This window comes from Eumetopias jubatus, unplaced genomic scaffold, assembly GCF_037043125.1.
Source record: "Eumetopias jubatus isolate StellerSeaLion01/CBP00866 unplaced genomic scaffold, mEumJub1_p1.0 scaffold_3, whole genome shotgun sequence".
Taxonomy (NCBI): Eukaryota; Metazoa; Chordata; class Mammalia; order Carnivora; family Otariidae; genus Eumetopias; species Eumetopias jubatus.
In genome coordinates, this window is record NW_028274809.1 from 124,025,599 (window position 1) to 124,049,852 (window position 24,254).

The window sequence follows — 24,254 nt, forward strand, 5'->3', positions numbered from 1 at the left end:
TAACCGACTGAGTCACCCAGGCGCCCTGAAAGTTTGAAAATGGTTATTAAATGAATTAATGTCACTAGTCTGGGACATGGGCTTGAAACTACCAAGGGGAAGTTACCTGGATAAGTAAATTGACATTCTTGAAATTCCAAATGGCAAATCTAATGATATGTGATTTGGTATCAGCATATCCAAAAAAGACCCAGGGGCCTTATTTGCCACAGTGTTAACCTGGGTCTGCAGGCCCAGGGGGTTTGGGGGGGGGTGTGTTACAAAAGCAGCCTCCCAGAAGAATCAGAGTCTCACCACACTCAGGGTGGGGTAGCATTTTTTCTGTTTTGGCTCACTGCCTCATCAGTAGATTCATGGGTGACAATTATTCTCACCAAGTAGAGCACAATTGGAGTGGCTCTTCATGTATTGTGTGTGTGCATATTTATTTCTCAGCCTTAAGTCCTAAGGCTGCTTGCTATTTGGCTTTTATCAGAAGAACCCCACATGATTCCTCCTCGGAGAGACAGCAGCAGGATGGAATCCATGTTTCTAGATTACCTTGGACCCGGAAGGATTAGCGCTTAGTAGAGCGTTTGGCACATGATAGGTGCTCAGCAACTGAGAAAAGGAAATCCTTTGATTTCTTTTTCCTTCAAGGAATTATTATTTCTCCTTCAAGGATCTTTTCTAATGGCCTCCTTGCTTCCATCACCTTTTCTTAATGCTCTGCAACTTACCATTGGCCTCAGACCCACACGGGTTCTTTCCTAGTCTTGATAGATTTCTTTATCTTCCTCTTCTGGCCCATCACGCCGCTCACTGTTGTCAGGCACTCATTGTACGACCCATTGTACATTCCTGGAGGAGAAACAACGACCATCTGTCTTGAGTTGTGATAGTGTTTGCCGTTGACAAATTGCAGTGCGTTCAGGGGAGTGTGACCGAAATGATAAGGAGATAGGGGGATCGTCTTATTTAGCTCCGTTGACTGGGCAGCAGGAGCTGAAGAGTCAGAGGATGGGACAGCGGAGGCAGAGAAGACCACCACCCAGGTGAGCCCTGGGGTCTAGAGTCAGCCAGAATGTCATCCAGTTAGGGAGGGCTTAGGATGTCTGTCAGAAAATTATTTCTTGGAGCTGATATAAAGAACATCAGTAATTTAAGTATATAAGCAGCTTTGAGCACCTAACTGTGCTAACCTGGTTTATTTATTATTATTTTTTTCTGGAATGGAGGTGGGGCTGAATGGCTTGTAAATGGCTGTCATTCATTATTAACAGGGTTTTAGGAACTGGGTTAGGTGCACCCTTACTCTTTTGCCTCATCACCAGTAACTGCCCCATATGCATCCTATTTCTCAGCCATGCCTAACTGTTACTGTTTTCAGAGCCCTAATTCCACTTGCTCTCCCACACCTTCATTGTCCCTCTGTTGCGAAGCTCTTCCCACCTCTTCTGTGGGCATCCCCAGGACACAGGGTCCTCATCGCTTCTTCTGGGAAGGCCCCACTCTCTGGGGTCCCGGATGGCTCTGTGGCCCTTCCCTGGTTTGAAAGCTATTAATCTAAAGATCCACCCTCTTAGTGTGCACTTAAATCCTTCATGATCTGATCTGGCTGAGCCAGCCTCCCCCTCTAACTTTACAACTGACCATTCCCTTCACCTTTTTCTCAGAAATGCCTGACAGACTCCCCAGTCATCGACTCCTGATGCTGCAGAGAGAAGGCAGGCTGTGGGCTCTGTGATAACCCCACTTCCTTCTCTGCCCTGATCTGCTACCCTCTGTGCCTGAGTCTGCAGAAAATTGCTGCATTTTAAAGGAAACACAGGAAATGCCCCTTTCCAGAAGCTCTCTTGCACTTGCCACCACCCTCCCCCCTTCCTCCCATAGTTCCCCTCTTGGCTCTGTATTATAATGGCTGCCTTCTGACCTCGGCTCAGGCTTGCTCTTGCTGGGGCTGTGCTTGCTTCTCTCAGGACAGAACCTTGCACTCAGTACAGACTTAGACGTGTTTGCTGGACGAATGCACATAGCGCGTGTAATCAAGGCATGAGAAGAAGGAAGGTGATGATTTCTTAGTAGCAGGAAAAACAAATACAACCCATAGCATGTGACTCAGGTACAAGCAAAGGAGAAGAATTCCCTTTTTTTCTTCTTGCAAAGTCTCTTCCCCATGTGGAAGAACTGTTGTCTTTGTGGGACAGTAGGAATTTTGCTGATCTGGTAGAAGAAAAGGCAGGAGTTGATTACTGCAGGATTAACCTTTTGACAGATGGATTTGCTCTTTTAAAAACTCTATTATGAATTATTTTGAACATATAGGAAGCCGCAAAGAGTGATATAATGAACATCCATGTATCTACCACTTAGTTTAAGAAATAAAACCTTCCTAATATGGCAGGAGCCTTTTAACCATGATCTTGATTTGGTGTTTATCATTCGCATGTTATCTTTTATATTTTCTGATCATATATGATATGTATATATATGCATATGTATGGTATATATCCATCTTATATATATTTGTGCTTATCTTTTCACAAACGATTGATTTTTATTTTTATTTTTTTATATTTATTTATTTGACAGAGAGAGAGACTGCAAGAGAGGGAACACAAGCAGGGGGAGTGGGAGAGGGAGAAGCAGGCTTCCTGCAGAGCAGGGAGCCCAATGCAGGGCTCGATCCCAGGACCCTGGGATCATGACCTGAGCCGAAGGCAGACGCTTAACGACTGGGCCACCCAGGCGCCCCCAAACCATTGATTTATATGGTTATTCCTTTGTAGCTTGCTTTTGTTTTTCAGTCTCTAGGATTCATCTATAATATCCATCTGGATTGATGCATCGAGTGCTAGTTAATTTTCGTTGCTGCATAGTATTCCAATTTGTATGTCTTATTAGTGGGTATTTGAGTTGCTTCAAATTTCTTCCTTTTACACAATCCTGCTGTGAGCACTCTTGTTATATATCCTTGTTTATACATATGCAAGTTTCTCAAGGCTGATTAGTAGGAGTGGAGTTTCTGGGTCATTGGGAATGTGCATCTTCAGCTTTATTAAATTTTGTAAAAATTGTTCTCTGAAGTTTATTTCATTTTTAACAAAAGTAAGTCTTTATAACTCCTCTTTTGCTATGTCACTTACATTAATGTTTTAGATATAGTAGATCAGATCTTACATTTCAGTAGAAACATAAGATACTCTTTTAAGTCTTATCTGTGTGTCCTATTTATAGAGCCAAGAAGCTGATTTGAAATAGAGGTAGGTATGTGGAATGTTCATACTTATATAAACTCCTGTAAGAAAAGAATTAGGTCATATTCAGTAGGTTGTTGAGCATTTCCTTTTAAATTTTTTATTGAGTTTTAACCAAAGAGCATTTTGGATTATTTTTAGGATCTAGATGGCTCACTGTGGAGCTATTTATTGTATGAATATTTGAATGATTGAATAAATGAATGGAACTGTAGAACTGAACATAACAATAAAATACATGGGATAAAATTAAAACCAGATTATGTCTCTAAGTCGAGGTGTTGAAAGGCACAGGGTGGGGGGTAGGTCCCCACGTTCGTTGCTGTAAGCCGGGCTGGAGGTTACAGTTTATGTGAAATCTGCCTTTTGCCAATGCCCCTGTGTAGAGGCAGGGTGCTGACCCAATGGCTGTTTCTGTCTGTTGCTTTATTGCAAACTCAGAACCTAACGTGCTTCTCCATTATGGGGACTGAGCAACCATCTTGGCTGGCAAGACCTCCGATAGTCTTCCCCGGTCAGTGGGCCTAACATTCGAGGGTTTACTCTGTGCTCGTCATTGCAAGCAAGCTGGCCACCCTGAGGTGAGTCTCTAGGGGGCTGGCAAATGCTTCCAGTGTTGTTGTAGATGGGCTTTTATGCCACACTTCTTGCTGAAGCCCCATTCCTGTGGAATTGTGGCTGTTTTCCTGGAGTTCACACTTAATTCTGGCTAGGTGCCCTGTGAGATAGAGTAGAGATTATAGAGTTATTTATTTGCAAGTTCTCATGAACTGATGGGACAGAAGCAGTCACTGTTGAGCGTCACCTTAAAGAGCCATCCAGAACATTCTTGAGGTAGTGTTATTAGTTTGCTAGGGCTGCTGAAATGAAGTACCACAGATTGTGTGGCTTAAACAACGGAAATGTGGCTCATAGTTCTGAAGGGTAGAAGTCTGAGCTCAAGGTGTGAGCAGGGTTGGTTTCTTTGGAGGCCTTTCTCCGTGACTTGTAGATCCAGTGGTTTCACATCATCTTCCCTCTGTGTGTCTGTGTCCAGATTTCCTCTTTGTGTAAGGACACCAAATATACTGGATTAGGACCCCCACCAACAACCTCACTTTAACTTGAGTGCCTCTCTGTAGAGACCCAGTCCAAGTAAGGTCACATTCCGTGGTCCTGGGGGTTAGGACTTGAACTGATGACATTTGGGGGACACCCTTCAACCCATAACAGGTAATGGTGCAATGTAGGATTATGTGTGGCTTGTTAGAAGGCTAGCGGCAAACAAGATTTTCACCTACTGGGGAGGTTAGTGTTGTAGACATTTTCATACTTTCTCACATTTACCATCATTGTTTCGACAGATGCAGGAGTGGATTCACAGTTTGTTGCCACAGATTTGATCTAGTACAGTGAGCTTATTTACTTGCTAACTTCTAGGAAGGATGTTTCAGAGATCAGTTTAAAAAGAGATTTTTGTTGCTATGATTACATTTAAATTGATTTTTTTCCCTAAGAGTTTATGGCCTGAAAGCTTACCTTGTAGCTTTTTTTTTTTTTAAACTTGTTTTTAAGTGTATTTCAGTTGTTGAAAAATAAATACCTGAAAACACTTTTTTTCCTTTGGTTCTAGATTTAAAAGGAATTGTATTTGTCATCCAGAGTCAAAGTAATTCTTTTCATGCAAAGAGAGCAGAACAGTTAAAAAAAAGCATCTTAAAGCAAGCAGCAAATCTTACACAGGTATGTAATGATGGCTGGGATGTCTGCTAGTTACTTATTTGTTGTTACTTTCATGTTTTCCAAAGTACTCCGTCCATAGAGAATCCGTTTTATTTAGATAAGAGTAATTCTTCTGACTTGTTTTGCTTATTTAATATTGACTTGTTTAAAATGCTGTTAATTCCTGATGCTCAATGCATCATCTTCTAAATTCTTATTTTTTTTAAATTAAGAGACTTGCATAATTGTGTAGGACTGTTGTGGTTTTGTCATAAAGTATGATAAGAAGAAGTGAAAGGAATAATATTTTAAAAGCAGGGCTTAAAATAGCAAGGATAATTAATATTCAAAATTTTAATACCAGGTTCTAAGGCAATTTTCATATTGAAGTAACATTTTCATTAACCTTAGTGTTTCCTGCATGAGTCTCTTAATCTGTTTTTTAATTGAATATCATTAATTGGATTTTTGGGTTGATTTGTAATGTAATATCCAAGAAGGATTATGGAGAGAAAGATCGACACATACAGGTACATATTTTAATAAAGTTTAAAATAGGCATGAACTGAATCTAAAGCTGCTATGAATAATGCTGGAGGTTTGAGTAAAGGAAGATCTACCTTGTCTTGCCATAGAGGTGCTTTCTTTAGCCGAGCAAAAAAAAGTCCCCCAAGCCTGCTTGCTACACTGCATTGCTATGGCCTTCAAGACAGACGTGCTTGTCTGTAGATGAAGGCCATTCCTCAGCTCTGTCGGCAAGAACTCTTTGACAGGAGATGTGTATCTCTAATGCATTGCTTTCTTTCTGTTGGTGGGTGCTGGGAAATAAAGGATTGGAAATATCAATGGACAAATAAGCCTTAATGGTATTCAAGGCTGAGACGCTGTTGAGCATAAGGTTTAGTTGTGCTTAACCTTTAAATGTTTTACCTGTAAAATTCATCCAACCTCCCAGCATCCTCACAAGGACAGGTCCTTGCCTCCCCTCCTTGGAGGATCATACTTTCTCAAGGGAAAGGAAAGACTGGCATGATAGAAGAGAGATTGTTTTTTGGTAATTGGAGATAGGTGCAGGTGATGAGTTTAAAATACTTCATTTGGAAACCCAACTTTGGGGATATCCTTCTACTAAACCTTGTCTGATTTCATCAGAGAGGCAGACATGCAGCAACCTTGACTGGATGGCCTTCTTCCATTTGCTCTGGTAAGGGCACCAGTGGAGCAGCCAAATGGAGGCCGAGGTGGGGAGGATGGGGAATTGGTAGCCTGAATAATCCCTCAGTTGGGTCCAGACAGGCATTAATGGAATTTAGCTCAATTGGGCCTTGGCAATTACCCCAAACTGCATAATCAGTGATGACACCAGGACAGACTTATGTATCCCTTACTCATATGAATTAAGAGCATGTGTATCTTATGTAACCATATGTGTCCTTGTTCTCCAAAATACCTTCCATCTTACTGAGGCAGAGTCATGTGTTTTAGATTATATATCTTCCCCATTTAATCCAGGTTGTTCTGCTTTTTCTTCCTCCATAGCACCTTAAACATAATGGGTATTCAACATATGGCAGTTGAATTGAATCCAGAGGAAATTGAACAAATTAAAATGAAAATTTAAGTAAATTATTTTCTCTATTTAAAAACTTTTTTTGTTAATTCTTAAGTTGATAGTGGTGAATCCTTCTCATATTAACTAGAATAGCTGTTTTACTTCTCCCAGTGAAACAACAGAATGTAGAGAAAAGAGTAGAGTGAAAAATTGAGTATGAGTTGGTGCTAGGAAAATATGATCTCATGAGTAAGTGAATCTTTGAGAGACAATATGGAAAAGAAGAAGAAAAGAAGAAAATTCACTTGACTACTTTAACACAGACAACATAGCAATGACTTAAGGAAGGTAGAGATTTACTTCCCCTCACAAATAGTCCGTTGGTGGGTGGGCCAGGGATTGACAGCTCTGCACCAGGATCCTTCTGTTTTGTTACTTTCCCATGGGCTAAAGTGTCTTGTCCTCATCGGCATGGTTGGAACTGGTTAACTACCGTGACATTGGCATTCTGGTGTATGTAGGACAGTTTCCTTTTAAGGATATGAACTTGAAGTGATAATACGTCATTTCCATCATTTCCCCCTACATCCCATTGTCATGTGGGCACACCTAGGCTGGGAAAGGTAATGTCTAGTTGGGTGGCCTTTGGATCCAGCCAAAACTCAAGGAGTTCTAATTACTGAAAGCAAGAAGGTGGTTCTAATCACTAAAAGGAAGAAGAGACAAATTGATTTCACTGTTAAAGTCAGGATTTTGTTTACACATCAAGGACTCACCTAGTCAATAGAGTTGATCTATGAACCTCTCATTCATTCATTCATTCATTCAGTATTTACAGAGCAAAGCACTGGGCATGCAGGCATCAGCAAAGCATAGTCCTTGTGCTTGAAGAGTCCACAGTCCAGGAGAGGAGACAGGCCCATACCCGGGCAATTTTAAAGTAAGGCGGAAGTGCAGAAAGACACTGCATGATTCCACATACCTGAGGTATCTAAAACCATCAAATTCATAAAATCAAACACCAGGGTGGTGGTAACTAAGGGAGGACCAGGGGAGGGGGAAGTGAGTTAGCAACAGGCATAAAGTTTCAATTACATAAGATGACTAAGCTCTGGGATCTGCACTCCAGCATTGTACTCTGTTGTACGCTAGAAAGTTTTTGCGAGGACAGAACTCATGTTAAGTGTTCTTACCACAGTACAATAAAAATAAATAAAAAATCAGGTACTAGTGAGGTTAAAGAGGGGGAGGGAGCAATGAGGGTTTCTCTGTAGACAGCCAGGTGAAGGCAGCCAGGTGAGAAACAGGAGCATGTTGCAGAGGAGGTGGGCAGTGTGCGTGCCACAACCCAGAAGGTTAGGTAGGGACCCGACCGCAGAGGAGCTATATGTCCTCTTAAGGGCCCAGGCCTTTCTCAGGGCTTCTCAGGGAGGCACTCCGGGCATTTGAGAACTACTTCTTGGAGATCCAGGACATTTAGCATCTCTGGCCCCAGGAGGAACCCACAGTCACTGTTACTACAGGTACTGCCAGTTGAAAGCAGCTGCTAAGGAGAGCCATGAGGGCCTCTGCATGTCAGCTCTGTATTTTATTTTATTTTTTTAATTTTTTTATTTATCTTTTTTAAGATTTTATTTATTTATTTGAGAGAGAGAGAGAATGAGAGAGAGCACGAGAGGGAAGAGGGTCAGAGGGAGAAGCAGACTCCCTGCTGAGCAGGGAGCCCGATGTGGGACTCGATCCCGAGACTCCAGGATCATGACCTGAGCCGAAGGCAGTCGCTTAACCAACTGAGCCACCCAGGCACCCTCAGCTCTGTATTTTAAAACCCTCACTCTGGTGGCTGTGAGGAGGGCAGCTGAACAGACTGGAGACTGGGGCAAGGAGCCTAATCCACGGTCGTTGGGAGCTGTCCAGGGTGATGCTGCTCAAAGTAGGGGTGCAGAGCTCTGCTGGTGCTTCGTCAAAGGCAGTGTGAGAGGCACTGGGCAGGGGGCGAGGGGTGGAGCTGGCTGGGGTGCTGGTGGTGGGGGGTTGTGTGTGAGGCCAGTACCGGGGGCAGTTGGGGTGAAGGGCTGAGAAGTCAGGACCAGTGCCCAGCTAGGGCTGAGGTGGGGTGGGGCGGGGCCACCATCTGAGGTACAGGATGGGATTCGCAGGTTTGCAGGATACAAGATGACTTCAGGTTTCTATCCATGAAGTCTGAGGTGGAGGTGTCAGGTGCTGGAGGCTGGATATTTGCTTGAAACTCAGAACAGTTTGGCCAGAAGGTGGTGGCTTTGGAATCAGGAACATACATAGGTAGTGGCCGAGAGCTTGAAGGTACTTCTTCCAGGGGAGCAGCAGGATCCTGGGGAAAACCAGGGTTTGGGGACAGGGCAGAGCAGAAGCCCTCTGGTGACGTAGGAGGAGTGTGTGAGACACCGAGAAGGTGCGTTGTCTGATGTCAGGGAGCCTGAAGGAATAGGCTTCCAAACAGTGATCAGTACTGTCTTGTTCCCTAGACTGGACTTGTAAGACAGAGTCTCAGAAATGCCCCTTTCACTGGGCTGTATTGTGGGGATTCCTGCCCGTGTACTTCAGGAGGCGTCCCCGCTCAGAGCGCTTTGCTGTTGCTGGTGCTCTTGTTATTTCTATTCTTAATTGTGGTTTAAAAAAAAAAAAGAAAAGTGTGTAAAATTTGCCCTCAACCCTTTTTAAGTACTATAAAGCACATTCACATTGTGTAACCAATTTCCAGAACTTTTTGTCTTCCCAACTGAAACTGGATCCATACCCATTACACAACAACTCTACATTTCCCTTTTCCTCAGCCCTTGGTAACCACCCTTCTACTTTGTCTCTGTGAATCTGACTACTCTATGTACCCCATGTAAGTGGCATCATACAGTATTTGTCTTTTTTTTTTTGAACTGGCTTATTTTACTTAGCGTAACGTCCTCAAGGTTCATCCGTGTTGTAGCATGTGACAGGGTTTCCTTCCTTTTTATGGCTCAGTGTTTATTATTGTTACTTTGACAGCCTTGGTTCGCCTGATGGACGGCCGCCACTTTCATGGACGCTCCTTTGGTGTTCCATGTGGGCTCCCCTGCAGTGCCCTTTCTCCTCCAGGGCCTCTGTCCTGCCTTCAGAATCCAAAGGGAGGCAAGACCTGCTCTGTACTTACCTTTGTATCCCCGGAGGCACCTCATGTAATGCTGCCCACGGACAATATTAGAAACTGCATTTTTCACTGATAGATTTTTCTCAGCTTTTAAAGCTTAGAAAGAAGTTCCATTTCACTCAAGTATTTACCCTTTCTAGCACTTAATTGTATGCTTCTATTTTCAGTTTGCTTATACTTAATTTTTATTGTCCTTTCTGTTTACAGCTTGCACATTAGACATGTTTAGGAGCTGTCTTAGATTGCCACTAGGTGGCAATATTGGTTTTACGTTTAAAGACATGTAATTAAGCAACATCGTTAAGCAAACCCTTCTTTTCCAGCATTTAATTTCTGTGATAATAAATGGAGTCTAGACTAAAGCAATAAGGAAACTTCCCTTTAATTATAGGATAGTCTGTTTTTCTTATTCTCAAATTCTTTCCTAGGATGGAAGCCAACTGTGAATACTGAGGAAGTTATGACAAAACTTTAACACTTGGATTTAATTTGCACACAAGATCCGGCGTTTTGGTAGTTGAAATGGTCAGAAAGATTTTAGAGTCTGCAACTATACTTGATACTGGTTCATTTTTTTTCTCTTTACAGAGTCTTTTTTTTTTTTTTTTTGGTGTACCTGTGATTAAAAGTCGAATTTTAAAGATCCAAAGATAGTTGACAGCTAATACAGGGTTTGTAGACAGTCCTTGGGGCAGTATTGGGATAACCCTGACCTAGAACTACATGAAAATAGAACAATAACGTTAAATTCAGAGAATTAAATGCTGAGATGCACAAAACATGGGGGTAGGCCAAAGTCCCTTTAAGAGGCAGGTATGGCTCCCTACTTAAAATTTAACTGGAACTTGTTTTAAGAAATTGACATGTTCTTGAGAAAGAATTGACAGCTCAATTATCAGCCATGGAAGTGGAGAAAGGGAGAATCTAAGGCAGAAGTTATCAGGGCATCCCCAGCACTGTGATGGGGAGCGTGCTCGCTTCTTCGAGGAGGGGTCAGTCCCATGGTTTGGCAGGTATGTGCTGTACCTCTAATTGAACAGGATGTCTGGGACCCACATGTCACTTGGTAACCTGAACCATGAAGTGTTCAGGTTGCAGTTTGGGTTTTCCCTGTAGATTTGCCCACCATGAGCATTCACAAAAGTTGCTTGCCAAGGGAGGAATCAGCAGTAAGTTTTATCATTTGAGTATTTATCTGATAGCCCAAAATATCTATTCCTCCCACACCACCAGATGTCTAGAACTGCTGTTTATTTATTCATTACCCTTGTCAGGTTGCACTTGACTACAAAATCTGCCAAAAATTAAGGTGCAAAAATTTAATGGTTTCTGTGATTATGCGTCTGCGTCTAGCTGTTCTCTTTGCTTTGGCAAGTCATTACCTATGCTTGTTTTGCCTCAAAGTGCTAAAAAGCGGTCTTATTAAGCACACAAACATTTTTCGACCTTCTAAATGCAAATATAAAAACAGGAGCCTAAACTAACTTTCTGTCTGAAACTTAGTACTGTACCAGGCGTTGTGGCTGGAGTGGTGAAACTCTTTCCCTTGTTTCTAAAATAATTTGGGTCATTGTGAGTTGTCTTGTCCATCTCCAGATTTGAAGCTTAGAAGGCAGCTTATAACAGCTCTGTAGTTTGTAGTTATATGTTTCCTCTAATCAGCCAGCCCGCAGACTCTACCAAGTGCTCTTCTATGTGCAGAGTACCGTTCTTGATTGCTGGGGGGTGAAGGGATAGAAAGATCGTCTAGCTCTTTGAATTACTGATGAGGTAGATGGTAACTGCTTCATGACAGGAATGACTATATCATTAGGTAGGTATTAGACGTCTGAGATAACCACCTTAAAATATTTATCTAACAAATATTAATTGGATATCTGTGGTTATATGAGGTACTTATGAATGTAAAAGGACATCTCTAGGCAATACCCAGGGCCCTTCAGAACGACGGTGCACATCTGAAGCCATGGAAGAAGCAGAGCAATATGTAAAAAGCACATGTTAATAGAGTGCCCACTGCACATGTGAAGCCTGAGAGGGTAAGGAAACAAGACTTGTCAAATCAGGTAAGAAAGACAGGAAAAATGAGCTGGAGAGCTGTCAGTCGAGAACATGGAAACCGGAACTAGAAGACAAAGACAAGTAGTCAGGAAGGGACTCCAGGTGGCAACTGGGATTTGGGGAGCAGTTTGGGCGATGAGTAAGGATGTGTTCGCAGTGGGCTATGTACTGTACTTTTTAGGTTGGAACGGATGGAAAGTAAAGTCAGTGAGGTCAGTGAGAATGGGGGATGTGGTTGATGAGTGCTGGGTTTCTAAATGCAAATCTGTGGATATGAGAATACAGATTTTGAAGAAGTGCTATTTTTCTCCCTCAGTTTTTTTTTTTTCTCCCTGCATTACAGATGGAGGGGTAATGTGAAGTTACAAAGATTGGCTGTTTAAAGAGGGGCACAAACAAAAGGCTGCGTGGAGGTGAGGCTGACAGAAACCCAGAAGGAGAGTTTGGGCAACAATTTCTTAATTAATCAGACACTTGAGTGTGTTTTTCGAATGCCTACGTGCATAGCATCAGTGTGTCAGTTATGATTTGACTTGAACCTAAGAAAATTCCTTCTTGAATGGATATTTGTGTGGAAATACTTGTATATATTTTTTTTTTGTTATCTGGAGTGCGAGCAAACTGCTCGGCCTCTGGTGAAGACACTATCTGAGTGTCTTGTCCTTATGTTGTTGGTGGAGAGGCATCCTCTGAGTGTCGTCTTCTCCCTGATGGGACCTGGGATCCAGTAACCAAGGGGAACCGAGGCTGCAATCATTTTTACTGTAGCTCAGAACTATGCGGTATTAACATGTGCCTAAAGTTACAGAAACCAGTATTGTTCTCCAAAGGAATTTCAAAATAAGATTAAGCTGGAAACAATAAAGGAAAGATTATAAAAGCATCATGGTGGGGTTTTTTAGTAGGTTCTAGTAAAACAAAAATTCTGGCACCATTTTGAAGTGTGAGCTTCAACCAGAGTGCAGGGCAAGGGTCATGCTTGGTTGGGGAACAACTTTGAGTGAGGAAGTCAGCCCCTGTAGGAGTGAGTGTGTGTGGCGGGGGGGGGGGGGGGGGGGGGGGGGTTGGGCGGCTGAATTCACAGTGGAGGCAGGACCTGAGACAAATACGGGCAGAAACAGACAAATTACGGTTCTGTTTTTAAGGCAACCTGCAAATACAGAAAAGCAAGTTCAGAGGTGGGATATTCTTATAAGAGTTTTTGGGGGCACGGGAGGGAGGGGATGTTGCAGCTGTATACATTACATTTGGAAGATGTTGGATTACATTTTCTGCTTTGGGCCAAACGGAGCCGAACTACCTGCTTAGACACTTCCCCACTCTTCCCATCCCCAACTAAACAGCTTTTGAAAAGAACAGACAGTTCCAATTTTATTTTCTTCTTTTGTGGTATGAACTTTATTTAAAACCTGGAAGACTCTCAACCTTAACAAATAAATGATATTTTTTCCCTGTTCACAGAAAGTTTTGTAAATCACTGTTTGCTGGAGGAGAGTTAGTCTACAGACTTTGGTTCATTAGTTTAAAAAAAACCTTATTTCCATAAGATAAGCCAGAGCAAAACCTTTCATAGATCAGTGTGAAGAAGCTTTAGAAAAAAGATGGTTCTGTGTTTCCTGTTTTTAGAAATTTTTTTTTATTGTCAAGGAGACAGCATGAGGCACTTCACTGAAAGGTTAGCTTTGACAGTGTGTCGCTGGCTATCACTAAATTTCTCTTTTTAGGTGAGAGCAGTTGGATGCTTACTTACTTACCGAAGATTCATTTTTTGTAGTAACTGATAGGTGTTAAGACATCACATTAATTGTTTATTAAATTGGAGACTTGATTACATTGCTGTTGAGTAAGAATTTATTCATCCATCCATTCATTTAATAAATCCTTATTGAATATTTACTTTGAGCAAGGATCTGGGCAAGATTGGCCTCAGGAGAAAACAGGACATTGAGACCCCCATTGCTTCTGAGGTGGTTGCTCAGCAATAATGAGTTCATCCCACTGTGGAGAAGGCTATGTTGTGAGCATTTGTCTCTTTTTGGCTGCCTAGCGTTTGAACCCCTTCCCTGTCCTGGAGAACTCTCTCTGGGTGAGTCTGGTGGGAGCTGGGGCTTGGCCCAGTAAGAACGCCAGAGGCCAGGTGCCGGGTCTCCCTGGGTTCAAGGGGAGGCAGCCTGTGATGGAGTATGGCCAATCAGACGTTGCCACTGAGTGTCACTCAGGACTGAGTCTGGAGCCGGGGACCCACAGAAGCCATTCGCTCTAGAGCTTGTTCTTTTGGTAGTGACATCCGTACCCAGTGGCTAGAGGTGTACAGTGGGGGCCAGCACATGCAGGTGTGCAGAGGAGGCAAGTGCTCCTTGGGGACAGGGTGCTAGTGGTGGGTGATGCCCAGAAGGGTGGCTTCTTGCAGGTGAGTGGCGGTGCCCACCCTCCAGCAGGCTCATTCTATTCTAGTAGGGGACACACTGCACGTTGCTGCATGAAGCCACAGCGACAGCGGCGTCACACTCTGAGAACACAGGCAAGGAAGCACCCAGCCATGCCCGGAAAGGTCAGTGAAGGCTTTGTTACAGCATTTGAACTGAGCCTTGAACAAATAGTGGACTTTGCCAGACTCCTGCCTGGAGCAACTCTGGGGACTCTCGTTGATGGAGGCAGTCATTGTGCGTCTCGCTGGTTATTAGGGAAAGGGTGAATACAAGGAAAGTGAGCCGCTCTGTGAGCCAGCGTGTGAGCTTATGTTGAGAGAGGTGGGCTGCAGGGACTAGTGAGACATCTGATATATGGGGCCAGGGTCTGGAGCAGAAACAGAGTTGGAAACTATGGCAGTAATCACAGCTGACTTTTTTAAGGTTTTATTTGGGGAGGAGGGGAGAGGAAGGGAAGGAGGGAGCATGGTGGAGCAGAGGTAGAGGGACAAGCAGACTCCACACTGAGCACGAAGCCTGACGTAGGGGCTCAGCCTCAGGCCCCTGAGATCATGACCTGAGCCGAAACCAAGAGTTGGACAGTTAATTGACTGAGCCACCCAGGTGCCCCCAGAGTGAGGATTCTGATGCAAGTATCTTGGCTCCAGAAATCGGATCCTTAAACACTGAACTGTTCTGCCTTTCATGAATGAATGAATGATTAGTTAATACAGATTTATATGAGCTATAAAAATGTACTTAGTAATGCATTTCAAAGTAAATAGTTATTAATAAAAACAAATTTTATAAATAATGAGGTAATAGCTTTCTCTTATTAGGAGAAGATAGTGATTAAGACAGGTATCTGGAAAAAATATATATATATATTTTAAATATAGGCTCAGGTTCCTGGAAGATAAGTTATTACAGCAACACATGTAGTCTACTGGTTCATAAATGAATACTGGATTTTTAAAGACTAGTAAATCTCTCTGATATGTGTTCCAAACAGCATATCAGACATCTTTATCATCATCCTCGTAAGATATACCTCCTTATGGGAGATATTATAACAATAAACAGATGTTAATTTTCATCATAATTCATGTGTTGGTCTAAAAGCTCAGTTCAATGGCTAAGACATATATAACAGTTGGAATTTGGAAATGCAGTTGAACTGGAAACGGTCTTAAAACAGGATTCAGTTTTTCAGAGGCACTGCCTCATCCTGAACAAATGTCTTGGCTATTGCTTTCAAATTTAGTACTTGGTCTGAATGATGAGCCTGAATTAGACCATAAACTCATGTACTGCTAGGTTTATACTTTGAAGTACAGGTATGGGCAAGTTATAAGTATTGGGAAACAGTCTGTCGAGAAGGGAAAAGGCCAGTGGCATGAAGTTGAATTAGTTGAATTCTTTCCAGACAGAGGCACAAAGAGTTAAGTGTTCCAAAAACCAAATCTGCCTAATAATTAAAGTTATTTATGATATTTAAAATATTAATGTTTCCATCCATGTTCAAGTGTTGGCTCTTTCATTTATACTATTAATATTTCTAGATATAAAATTTTCATGATTTTCCTTCCATTTCAAGAATGATGGGCTATTTCCATTCGCAGAGCATCGTTAGAATGCTCAGCTGTGGAATCAAACCCCTTTGCCAAGTACAGGTGATGGATTTGTGGAAGAACCAAGGAACCAGTTAGAGTGTTGATTTTGAAGGTGATTGTTGTTCATAATTGGTAGTGGCCTTAAGTGTGAACATAGACTTGATATAATATGTGTTCAAAGGCAGTACTGACTGCATGTCCAGTAGCCTTTCTGACCTCAAAGTGCTTGTTAGGGGACCAAAAGATGCTGACGATGGAAGTGAAGATAGCGGGTTCAGTGAGATAAATAGAGTTGATATAAAAGTTTAGATGACTGTTCAACTTTTTCATTTTCTTTCCTTTTTCTGTCATTTGCCCATAGTAGGCCCTTTGTATTTTTAGCCCATTTATGCTTGCCTCTGTTACGGCATTATCTCATTATTGATAGAATTTTGCCTTACCTTTTAGGTTTGAAATAGTAGTATTGTTGGGTGAATAGGCATCATTTAAATTGACAACAGACAGAGCTATATGCATGGGTGCCTTTACTATAGCTTTTATTCCAAATGGCACTGTTGATACAACATTTTATTTTCTTTCCCTTTGATATTTCATTTGAAAACTCTGTTAGTCGTCCATCCAATTACATATTAAAAAACTTGCATTGCATATGAAAGTGCTGTAAGCCGGGTATGGTAGCTGTAAGGAGGTCTAAATCTTGTGGTGGTGTTATTTGTAACATACAAATAGAGCATTAATTATTACAATTCCAAGTAGTAAAAACTGAGATAAGATCATTTAATAGAAAATTTTATTGTAACCTTTTAAATTACCGTATCTGAGAGGTGCTAATACGTATGAACATATGTGCGTGTGTATTCACACAGAATATATATATGTACACATGTATATAAATACACATACACACACATCTATATATGTGTATGTATAAAAAACAAGAACAAAAGCTCTTGGGCCTTTTTGAGGATTAGCAGATGAAAATTTATTTATAATTGAAATGACCTTGGGTTAATCAAGAGTTAAGACCAGGTTTCTGAATGTCAGGGTAGGCATATTTTTGAGACCAAGGTATTCACACACCTTTGGAGACCGTTATAAACACAGCCCATTACTTTTTGAAATATTTCTATTTGGAGGTAGGCAGGTACAGAAAACTTGATTGCCATTTTTGTGTTCACTGACCGAAGCAGATATGAAACCCAGGCATATGATTTAGTAAACAAAAAAGAATGGTGATAGGGATGATTATAATTCACTAGTAATGCATAGAGTTTATTTTCGACTAGAATTTCACTCCTTTGTGCTAAGACTTTGCCTTTTTACTTTTACTGTCGTGACAGATTATTCATAAGCCTGTCTTTGCATCCTTGCCGGGAAGGTGCCCTCACAGCCTTCCTGTGATACCTGCTGGCATCGCTTATATACTTCCTGTAGCCTTCGTGTGATACCTGCTGACATCACTTACATACTTCCTGTAGCCTTCCGGTGATACCTGCTGATATCACTATATACTTCCTGTAGCCTTCCTGTGATACCTGCTGACATCACTTATATACTTTCTGTAACCAGGAAGGATAGGATTTGTATGGAAGAAGAATTCTGAGGTGTATTCATTTTTCCTCAGGAAACTTAAAACTAAACTACGTTTTAGCTACATTAAAGGATTTTAAAACCATAGTTGTAATACTTTGGTCATCTTGACACAAATATTTTCATTTTTCTGGTTCTTTTCCAATCTCTGTTCATGTATGAATTTGTTTTACATATTTGGAATCATGTCTGTTTTTCCATTTAACATAAAGACAGTTCCATGGTTACAAAGTCTTCATTATTATACTTTCAATTGCTACACAGTAGGTCATTCTTCTTCTTCTACTTCTTCTTTCTTCTTTCTTCTTCTTTTTTTAAGTAGTCTCCATGCCCAGCACCCAGCATGGAGCCTAACGCAGGGCTTGAACTCGCAACCCTGAGATCAAGACCTGAGCTGAGATCAAGAGTCGGGTGCTCAATGGACTGAGCCACCCAGGAGCCCCTATTTTCTTATAAAACCTTTTAAAGTATTTGCTGTGTTCTTTTCTAACTAGTTCATATTAGCATGCCATAATTATTTGAAAGTTTTATACAACTATTAATATTATTAGTTTTCTTCACACATGATTTTTGTTTTTACATAATCCCTCATGAATATACATGTATCTGTGTATATATATAATATATATATAGCCATTTCTTAAAAGTCAGTGAAAATTACTGCATAATTCATGATCAACAGCAGGAAAGCCCAAATTATATTGAGTATACTGAGTAGCTGTTAATTCAGCCTTTCAGCTGTTTTTTTCTCTATGTCATGTCACATTGCTAGTCTGATTTAACCTTTGATTACTATTCCGGCATTTCATATTTATACATGAAAGTTAAAATAAATACTATATTATATGTGCTGCCGAAGTGAGCACATTAAAATAAATACTATATAAAATAAAGAAATGAGACTTTGATAGTTCCAAAGATTTATATTGAAAACCATTCTCCTGAAATAATGAACTTATATGAACTTAAAGGCTGGTATTGAATCTACATTAGTGTAGTAATAGTACAAATATTTAGGCACTTATTCTCAATGTCTTTCATCTGCAACAGTTACCAAGAAATCGAATAAAACACAGAATATACTAAAGTTTGTTGGGAGGGTGGTATTCAAGCATATTATAATATATCTGACTTAGGGCTTGTAATAATGTGTGAAATATATTGAATAGTGTTTTACTTCAGAGCTAACATTCATAGCCTTAAACATATTAATCTCTTTCTCTGTGTATATGTATGCATATTTATTTAGCCATAGGTGTATCTTATTTCTGAATCTTAGTTTCTTCTATGTTTATAAATTTTCAAAGTCTATTATTACTCTCATTGTCTGAGTACCTAAGGGTTATATTTCTAGTATTTAGACCCCAAACTCTTCATTACCATGGTGTTTTAGTTTTTTAAGGGCACTTAAATTTTTTTTCTTTTACATTAGGTAAATTGGATATTATATACACCCTCTTGTTTAGCTGACATATTTTATTTTCCGTCTGCTACCTATGGTATGTATAGTGAAAGCTGTTTCTATGCCTCTGTGTTATCCCTGACTGCTTCTGGGCTTTTCCCTTCTGGTCACCTTTGCAAATCTGCAAATTTCAGGTCAGCTCCTGGTATCACTGAAGACCTTTCTTGGAGTCTTCAGCACTATTCCATGTGTAGGTGATAAAGAGGTTAAGTGGATTCAGCCAACATCTCTCATTCCTAATAACTCCTGAGGAGAAGAAAAAAGAGAGTAGTTAGAAGAGTAAAATGTCAGGTTTCCGAAAATACCTGCATTTAAAAATTGTCTTTTTTTTTTTTAAATTGAGGTGATCATATTGTATTTTTATTTATTTCTCCTCTTTGATAATGTTTCTTTAGGAACTCCCCAGAGTCCTTCTTCTTCATCAGCTGTCTAAGCAAGAAGGTGCATGGACCATACTTCCATTGTTACCACAGTATGTTTAACTTGAAATGTGTAAATTTTGACATTTCTACCTGAACACTCCTATGCTCCCTACTTTTCTTAGTAAGAGTCAAGAAGTAAAGTAAATTTGAACTCTATTTTTTATGACTACTACATTACCCAAATTTCTTGATTCTTTTAATTATGAATGGCTTCTGTTTTTAAATATGTTGCTTTCTTAAACGCTAAAATGTGGATAGATTTGATGCTTATATTTGGAAATTATCCACCTTCTGGACTGGTGTTGTTATGGAGAGAATTAACTTTAAGAACTCTAGCTGTTTTATAAACCATTAGTATCTGGCTTTCCCATAAGCTAAAACTATACATTGAAAAAAATGTAGGGGAAAAAAATCTAGATTTCTTGCCATTTTATATGTCTTTCATTCATTTCTTTCTTATTAGTTTTAAACCTTATTATAAACTCATTTTATAGAAGTGATTACTATAACCTATTTCTCTTTGTCAGCTTTTCTGTAACATATAGCAGAAATTCATCGTGGATTTTCTTCTGTGAAGAGGAGACAAGAATACAAATTCCAGAACTCTTAGAAACACTCAGAAGATATGACCCGTCAAAGGTGAATACAATTTTAATACCGGTATTTATCTACTAGAGGAAATGCTTAAAAGAAGATTTAATTTTGATTAAGAGGTTTTCTAAACTAATAAAAACACTTAATTTAAAATTTAAAAGAATGAAATAATAGTTGAATATCTAGAAGCAATGCTAAAATAATTCTTTTTGAGGTTTTTTATAGCTTTTGGAGGGATAGAACTTATAATGAACCATTTTTAAATGACAAAATCTATTTATATGTGTGAGCAGTTTCAGAGAGTTAAAAAGCTATAACCCAGAGTTAAGAAATAAGTTTAAATTGCTTATTTCTCTTTGTCAACAATGACCACACATTATTTTAGATGAGAAGTATTTCTTGGTTGCCAGCTATGTATCAAGCACTATGATAGCAGGGGCTAGGACAGACAAACAGGATCTTGATGATGTGGTTGATACAGAGTGGCAGGACAAAACAGACCATTAAGGAAGAGATGAAAAGTGAGAGGTCTTACAGTAAGGGAAATACAGGGTGCTGTCAGAAGCACTTGGCAGGGCATCATCAAACCTAATCTCTGAGGGTCAGAACAGGAGGTGACCTTTAATCTGAGTCCTGTAGGATGAGTAAGAGTTAAGAGGAGAGAGAGTATTTTAAGCAGAGGGAACAAAATCTGAGAAGGTCTGGAAGTAAGAAGGGGTACTTCTTGTGTTAGAAATCTAATGTTAAAAAAAAAGTCCAATGTTACTTTCTGTATCCTTATCTTTAATATTTTCAGATTTTATTTTGGGCAGATATGATATAGCAATTGGATCTTATTTATTTCTAAGTCCCTAGCACTGAGCAGAGTGTTTAACACTTAATACGTGGTCAATGAGTATTTGTGAATGACTGATTAACTCTGTAATGTCCACTTTCCCGCTGGGCTATGTCGTGTCTCAGGAGGATGCCTTGGAGATATATGGAGAGTAATCAGGCTCTTCTTTTCTCTTGGAGAAGCCCGGGTTATACCCAGACCACCATATGGAATCCTTTAAACTTAGAATAAGTAGAATTGGGCCCTTTCAGGCACCACTGGACACCTGCCCCACCCCTATTCTGGTCCCACTCCAGAACTAAATCATGTTTAATGAGAATGTGGGGAAAGAAAGGTGGCTTCTGGGTGCCTGCTTGGTTTATTGATGTGGACGAATAATGTTGGGCAACAGTAATCATTCTCAAACACTGGAAAGTTTGTTAGCTTAACAAAGCCACTGGTTTCGATGTTCTTTAAAAACTGCAGAAGTCCATTATGATTTCTCTTTATGCTTTTGCTTTCAGGAAAGATACAGATATAATTGAATGAGAAGGTTTTTAGGTTAAAAAGAAAAATCCTTCAAAGGAGAGAAGAATTATAAATGTGTCTTATCCTGTCTTTTCAGATGATGCTAACCAGCATCTATGTATTTTGGCCATGTTTTGTGTAAAACATTTGGTAGGCTGTTATGTTTCCTTTTGACTTGAGAAAAACTCCTAAATCCTTTTTAGAATGTAGGAGTTTTAATCTCCTTCTAGTGTTCATTTCACCTGGAGATTATTTTTCCATTATCCATAGCTCTAATTCTTGGCAGAAGATGGTGACTCACTGTGCTTTTTAATGAAAATTGGAATGATAAATTTAAAAGTTCAAAACAAGTTCATGAAAAGCAAGTACAGAACAGAGGTAAAATGAGATGTTTTCCCCCTCTTTTCTGAACTCAACCTTTAAAAAAAAATCTAGGATGCTTTATTTCTTTTGAAACTAGCATTAGGAAATAAAGATTACATAATGTTCAAGTTAGCTCAAACCAGTGTGCTTTTTTCCCCTACCATTTGAAATTTTAGGAAAAACAAAACTGGCCCTGATAGTGATACAAATAAACTATATTAAAATAATAATTATGTAGCATGTTAGAGCATCAGTTTTTTTTTTTTTTTTGGATTCTGAGATGTTTTTCCCCTTCAATATCTTTCTGTCATTTATGCAAATTTACACTGTTATACAGTATTTTAAATGGAAAATTTAAATCTTTATTAAAGTAATCTTTGTTAAATTGCCTTTCGAGGTGATTTCTGTAAGTTTCCATATCTTCCTGGAGTCTTTCTTTTTTTCCTACTGTATGCTTTTATTATGAGTGTGCATTTGCTGAAATGTTTTGGTATTTTTTTTTTTTTAATAGAAGTGAAGCACGAGTTCTGGTAAAGAGTAATTTTAAGATACTAATAGAACATTGTCTGAATTGTTATTTTACAGTTTATCTTGATTATAATTGTCTTTACTGTAAAACTATTAAAATTGTTAAGAAGGATGGGGGAGTGCCTCTTTCCACAGATTCTGTATAAATTCTCCCTTAGTTTATATAGTAACCCCTCCCCCCAGTATTGGAAAACAATCTTGTATACTCGGTCATAGTTGGACACTGCCATTAGGAGTTAAAACATAGAAACATGTTCTGTATAAAATTACGTTTGCAGCAGGAAATTCTAACAGTGAAGGATTAGTGAGAAAGGTACTGAAAATCTCCTGAATTACTTTATTTTCTTTAAACAAGCTCTATTGACATGGTATGTTAAATGTGATGATTTTCGTATTGGGTAATGTTTAGCAGTTTGAGAAAGTCCTATGTCATTGATTTTTTTTAAAAGATCTTGAATTTCTATCTTAAGTCAAAGCCATTTACCTTATAATTATCCCTCTTGCCCAGTGATGATTTAAAATATCCATAAAATGTCAAGAAAATCGTGATGTAGTTGTATAAGCCAAGCACAGCGTTATGTTAATGGGTTGCACGTGTTGACCAAAACCAGGGGTCTGGGAGGTATTTGGGACACAACCACAAGCAGAAGAGATAATCTGGTGTCCCTCCTGTTTTTGTTTTCTGATAAGGAGCAGGGAGTGAGGTGGGGTTGGTTGGATAACAGAGAAAATAAGCAAAATGGTTAGCATTTAGGGTGCTTGATTTAAATTAGTTTCTCTAACAGGGTGGTTGCCATTTGAAGCTCTCCTGGGCTTGCTCCATTCATTTAACAAAAACTAGTGAGCACTTATTACATATTCGATCTTCTGGTGGGGATATAGCAATGAGCAAAATGGACGGTTTCCCTGCCAAGGAGGGGGGTATTCTTGTGGCAGGGGAGATAGGCAAGGAGCAAAAATGCAAACAATGTGTCCGATGGTAGTAAGAGCTACGGAGAACAAGAAAGCAGAATGAGAGTGATAAGGGACAGATTGGGGGTGGGCTTACTATTCTATATAGGGTATCAGGTCACTTTTGAGCAGAGTATGAAGGAACCAAGGGAATGAGCCGTATGCTCCCTGCTCCTGTACCAAACTCCCTACTGCATACCCCCAACTTGTCTAATCAGAACCTCAAATTCAACATATGCCAAACTGAATTCTTAATGCCTCTCCCATCTTCAGTCTTCCTCATCTCAGAAATGGCATCGTGGTCTGTCCATTGGCTCATATAAAAAAACTTAGGACTCGTGACTGATTCCTCCTTTTCCCTTAACTCTATGTTGGCATATCCCATTGAGACTACCTCCAAAATACATCTTCTTCCATCCTCTCTCCCTATTTAATACTGTCACTCTGTCACTCTGGTCCAGGCTACCATCATCTCTTGCCTTGACAATTATTAGAGTCTCCTTGCCAGTCTCTTGGTTTCTACTCTTGCCATCCAAATAATCTAGCCTCTTGGTAATTCAGATCATACCACTCACCTGTTCAAAAACTCCCCCCACAGCTAAGATAGCTTCACTAGATTCAGCATTTTAGGTTGGCAGGGATTTTCTTCTATCACTGTAAAGATGTTGTTCCATTGTCTTTTACATTCTGTTGTTTCCATTGAAAATTCAACTGTATGTCTTGTTTTAGTTCCTTTAAAAGAAATGTGTACACACCCATCTCCCCTCAAGCCACTTTTGAGATTTTCTCAAACTTTGGTCTTTTCAACCAACGTATGACTCTGTGTGGTTTCCTCAGTGCTTTATTGGTGTTTATAGAGCTTCTTGAATCTATGGTTTGATGACTTTTGTTAGTTTTAGAAGAATCTAAGCCTCTATTTCTTCAAATGTTGATTCAGTTCCATTCTCTTTTTCCTCCTATTCTGGCCTTTCAATTTTGTGTGTTTTAGACCTTCTCACTGTTTCTCATATTGCTTTTATTCTCTTTTTCTGTATTTTCTTCCTTTGTTTTCTTTTTGTGCATCAAACTCGATGTTTTTTAGTGACTTACTACCTTCCAGGTCACTAATCCTTCCTTCTCTTGTGTCTAATATCCTTTTGGATTCCGAACTTCAGTTATTGCATTGCTCAGTTTTAGAATTTCCATCTGACTTTTGTTTATTATTCTAGCTCTTTGGTAAAATTCTTCATCTTTTCATCTATTTCCTTAAAGATATGAATAACTTTTTT

General features: G+C 39.8%; 1 protein-coding gene across 1 annotated transcript in view; it reads left to right on the forward strand.

The window, feature by feature from the left end:
* B3GLCT (beta 3-glucosyltransferase) overlaps positions 1-24,254 on the forward strand; it is a 136,112-nt gene that overhangs the window by 43,280 nt on the left and 68,578 nt on the right. The window contains exons 5-7 of the mRNA XM_028106794.2: positions 4,849-4,958; positions 19,182-19,258; positions 19,736-19,847. Of these exons, the coding sequence (XP_027962595.2) occupies positions 4,849-4,958; positions 19,182-19,258; positions 19,736-19,847 (299 nt within the window). The remainder of the gene's footprint in view (positions 1-4,848; positions 4,959-19,181; positions 19,259-19,735; positions 19,848-24,254) is intronic.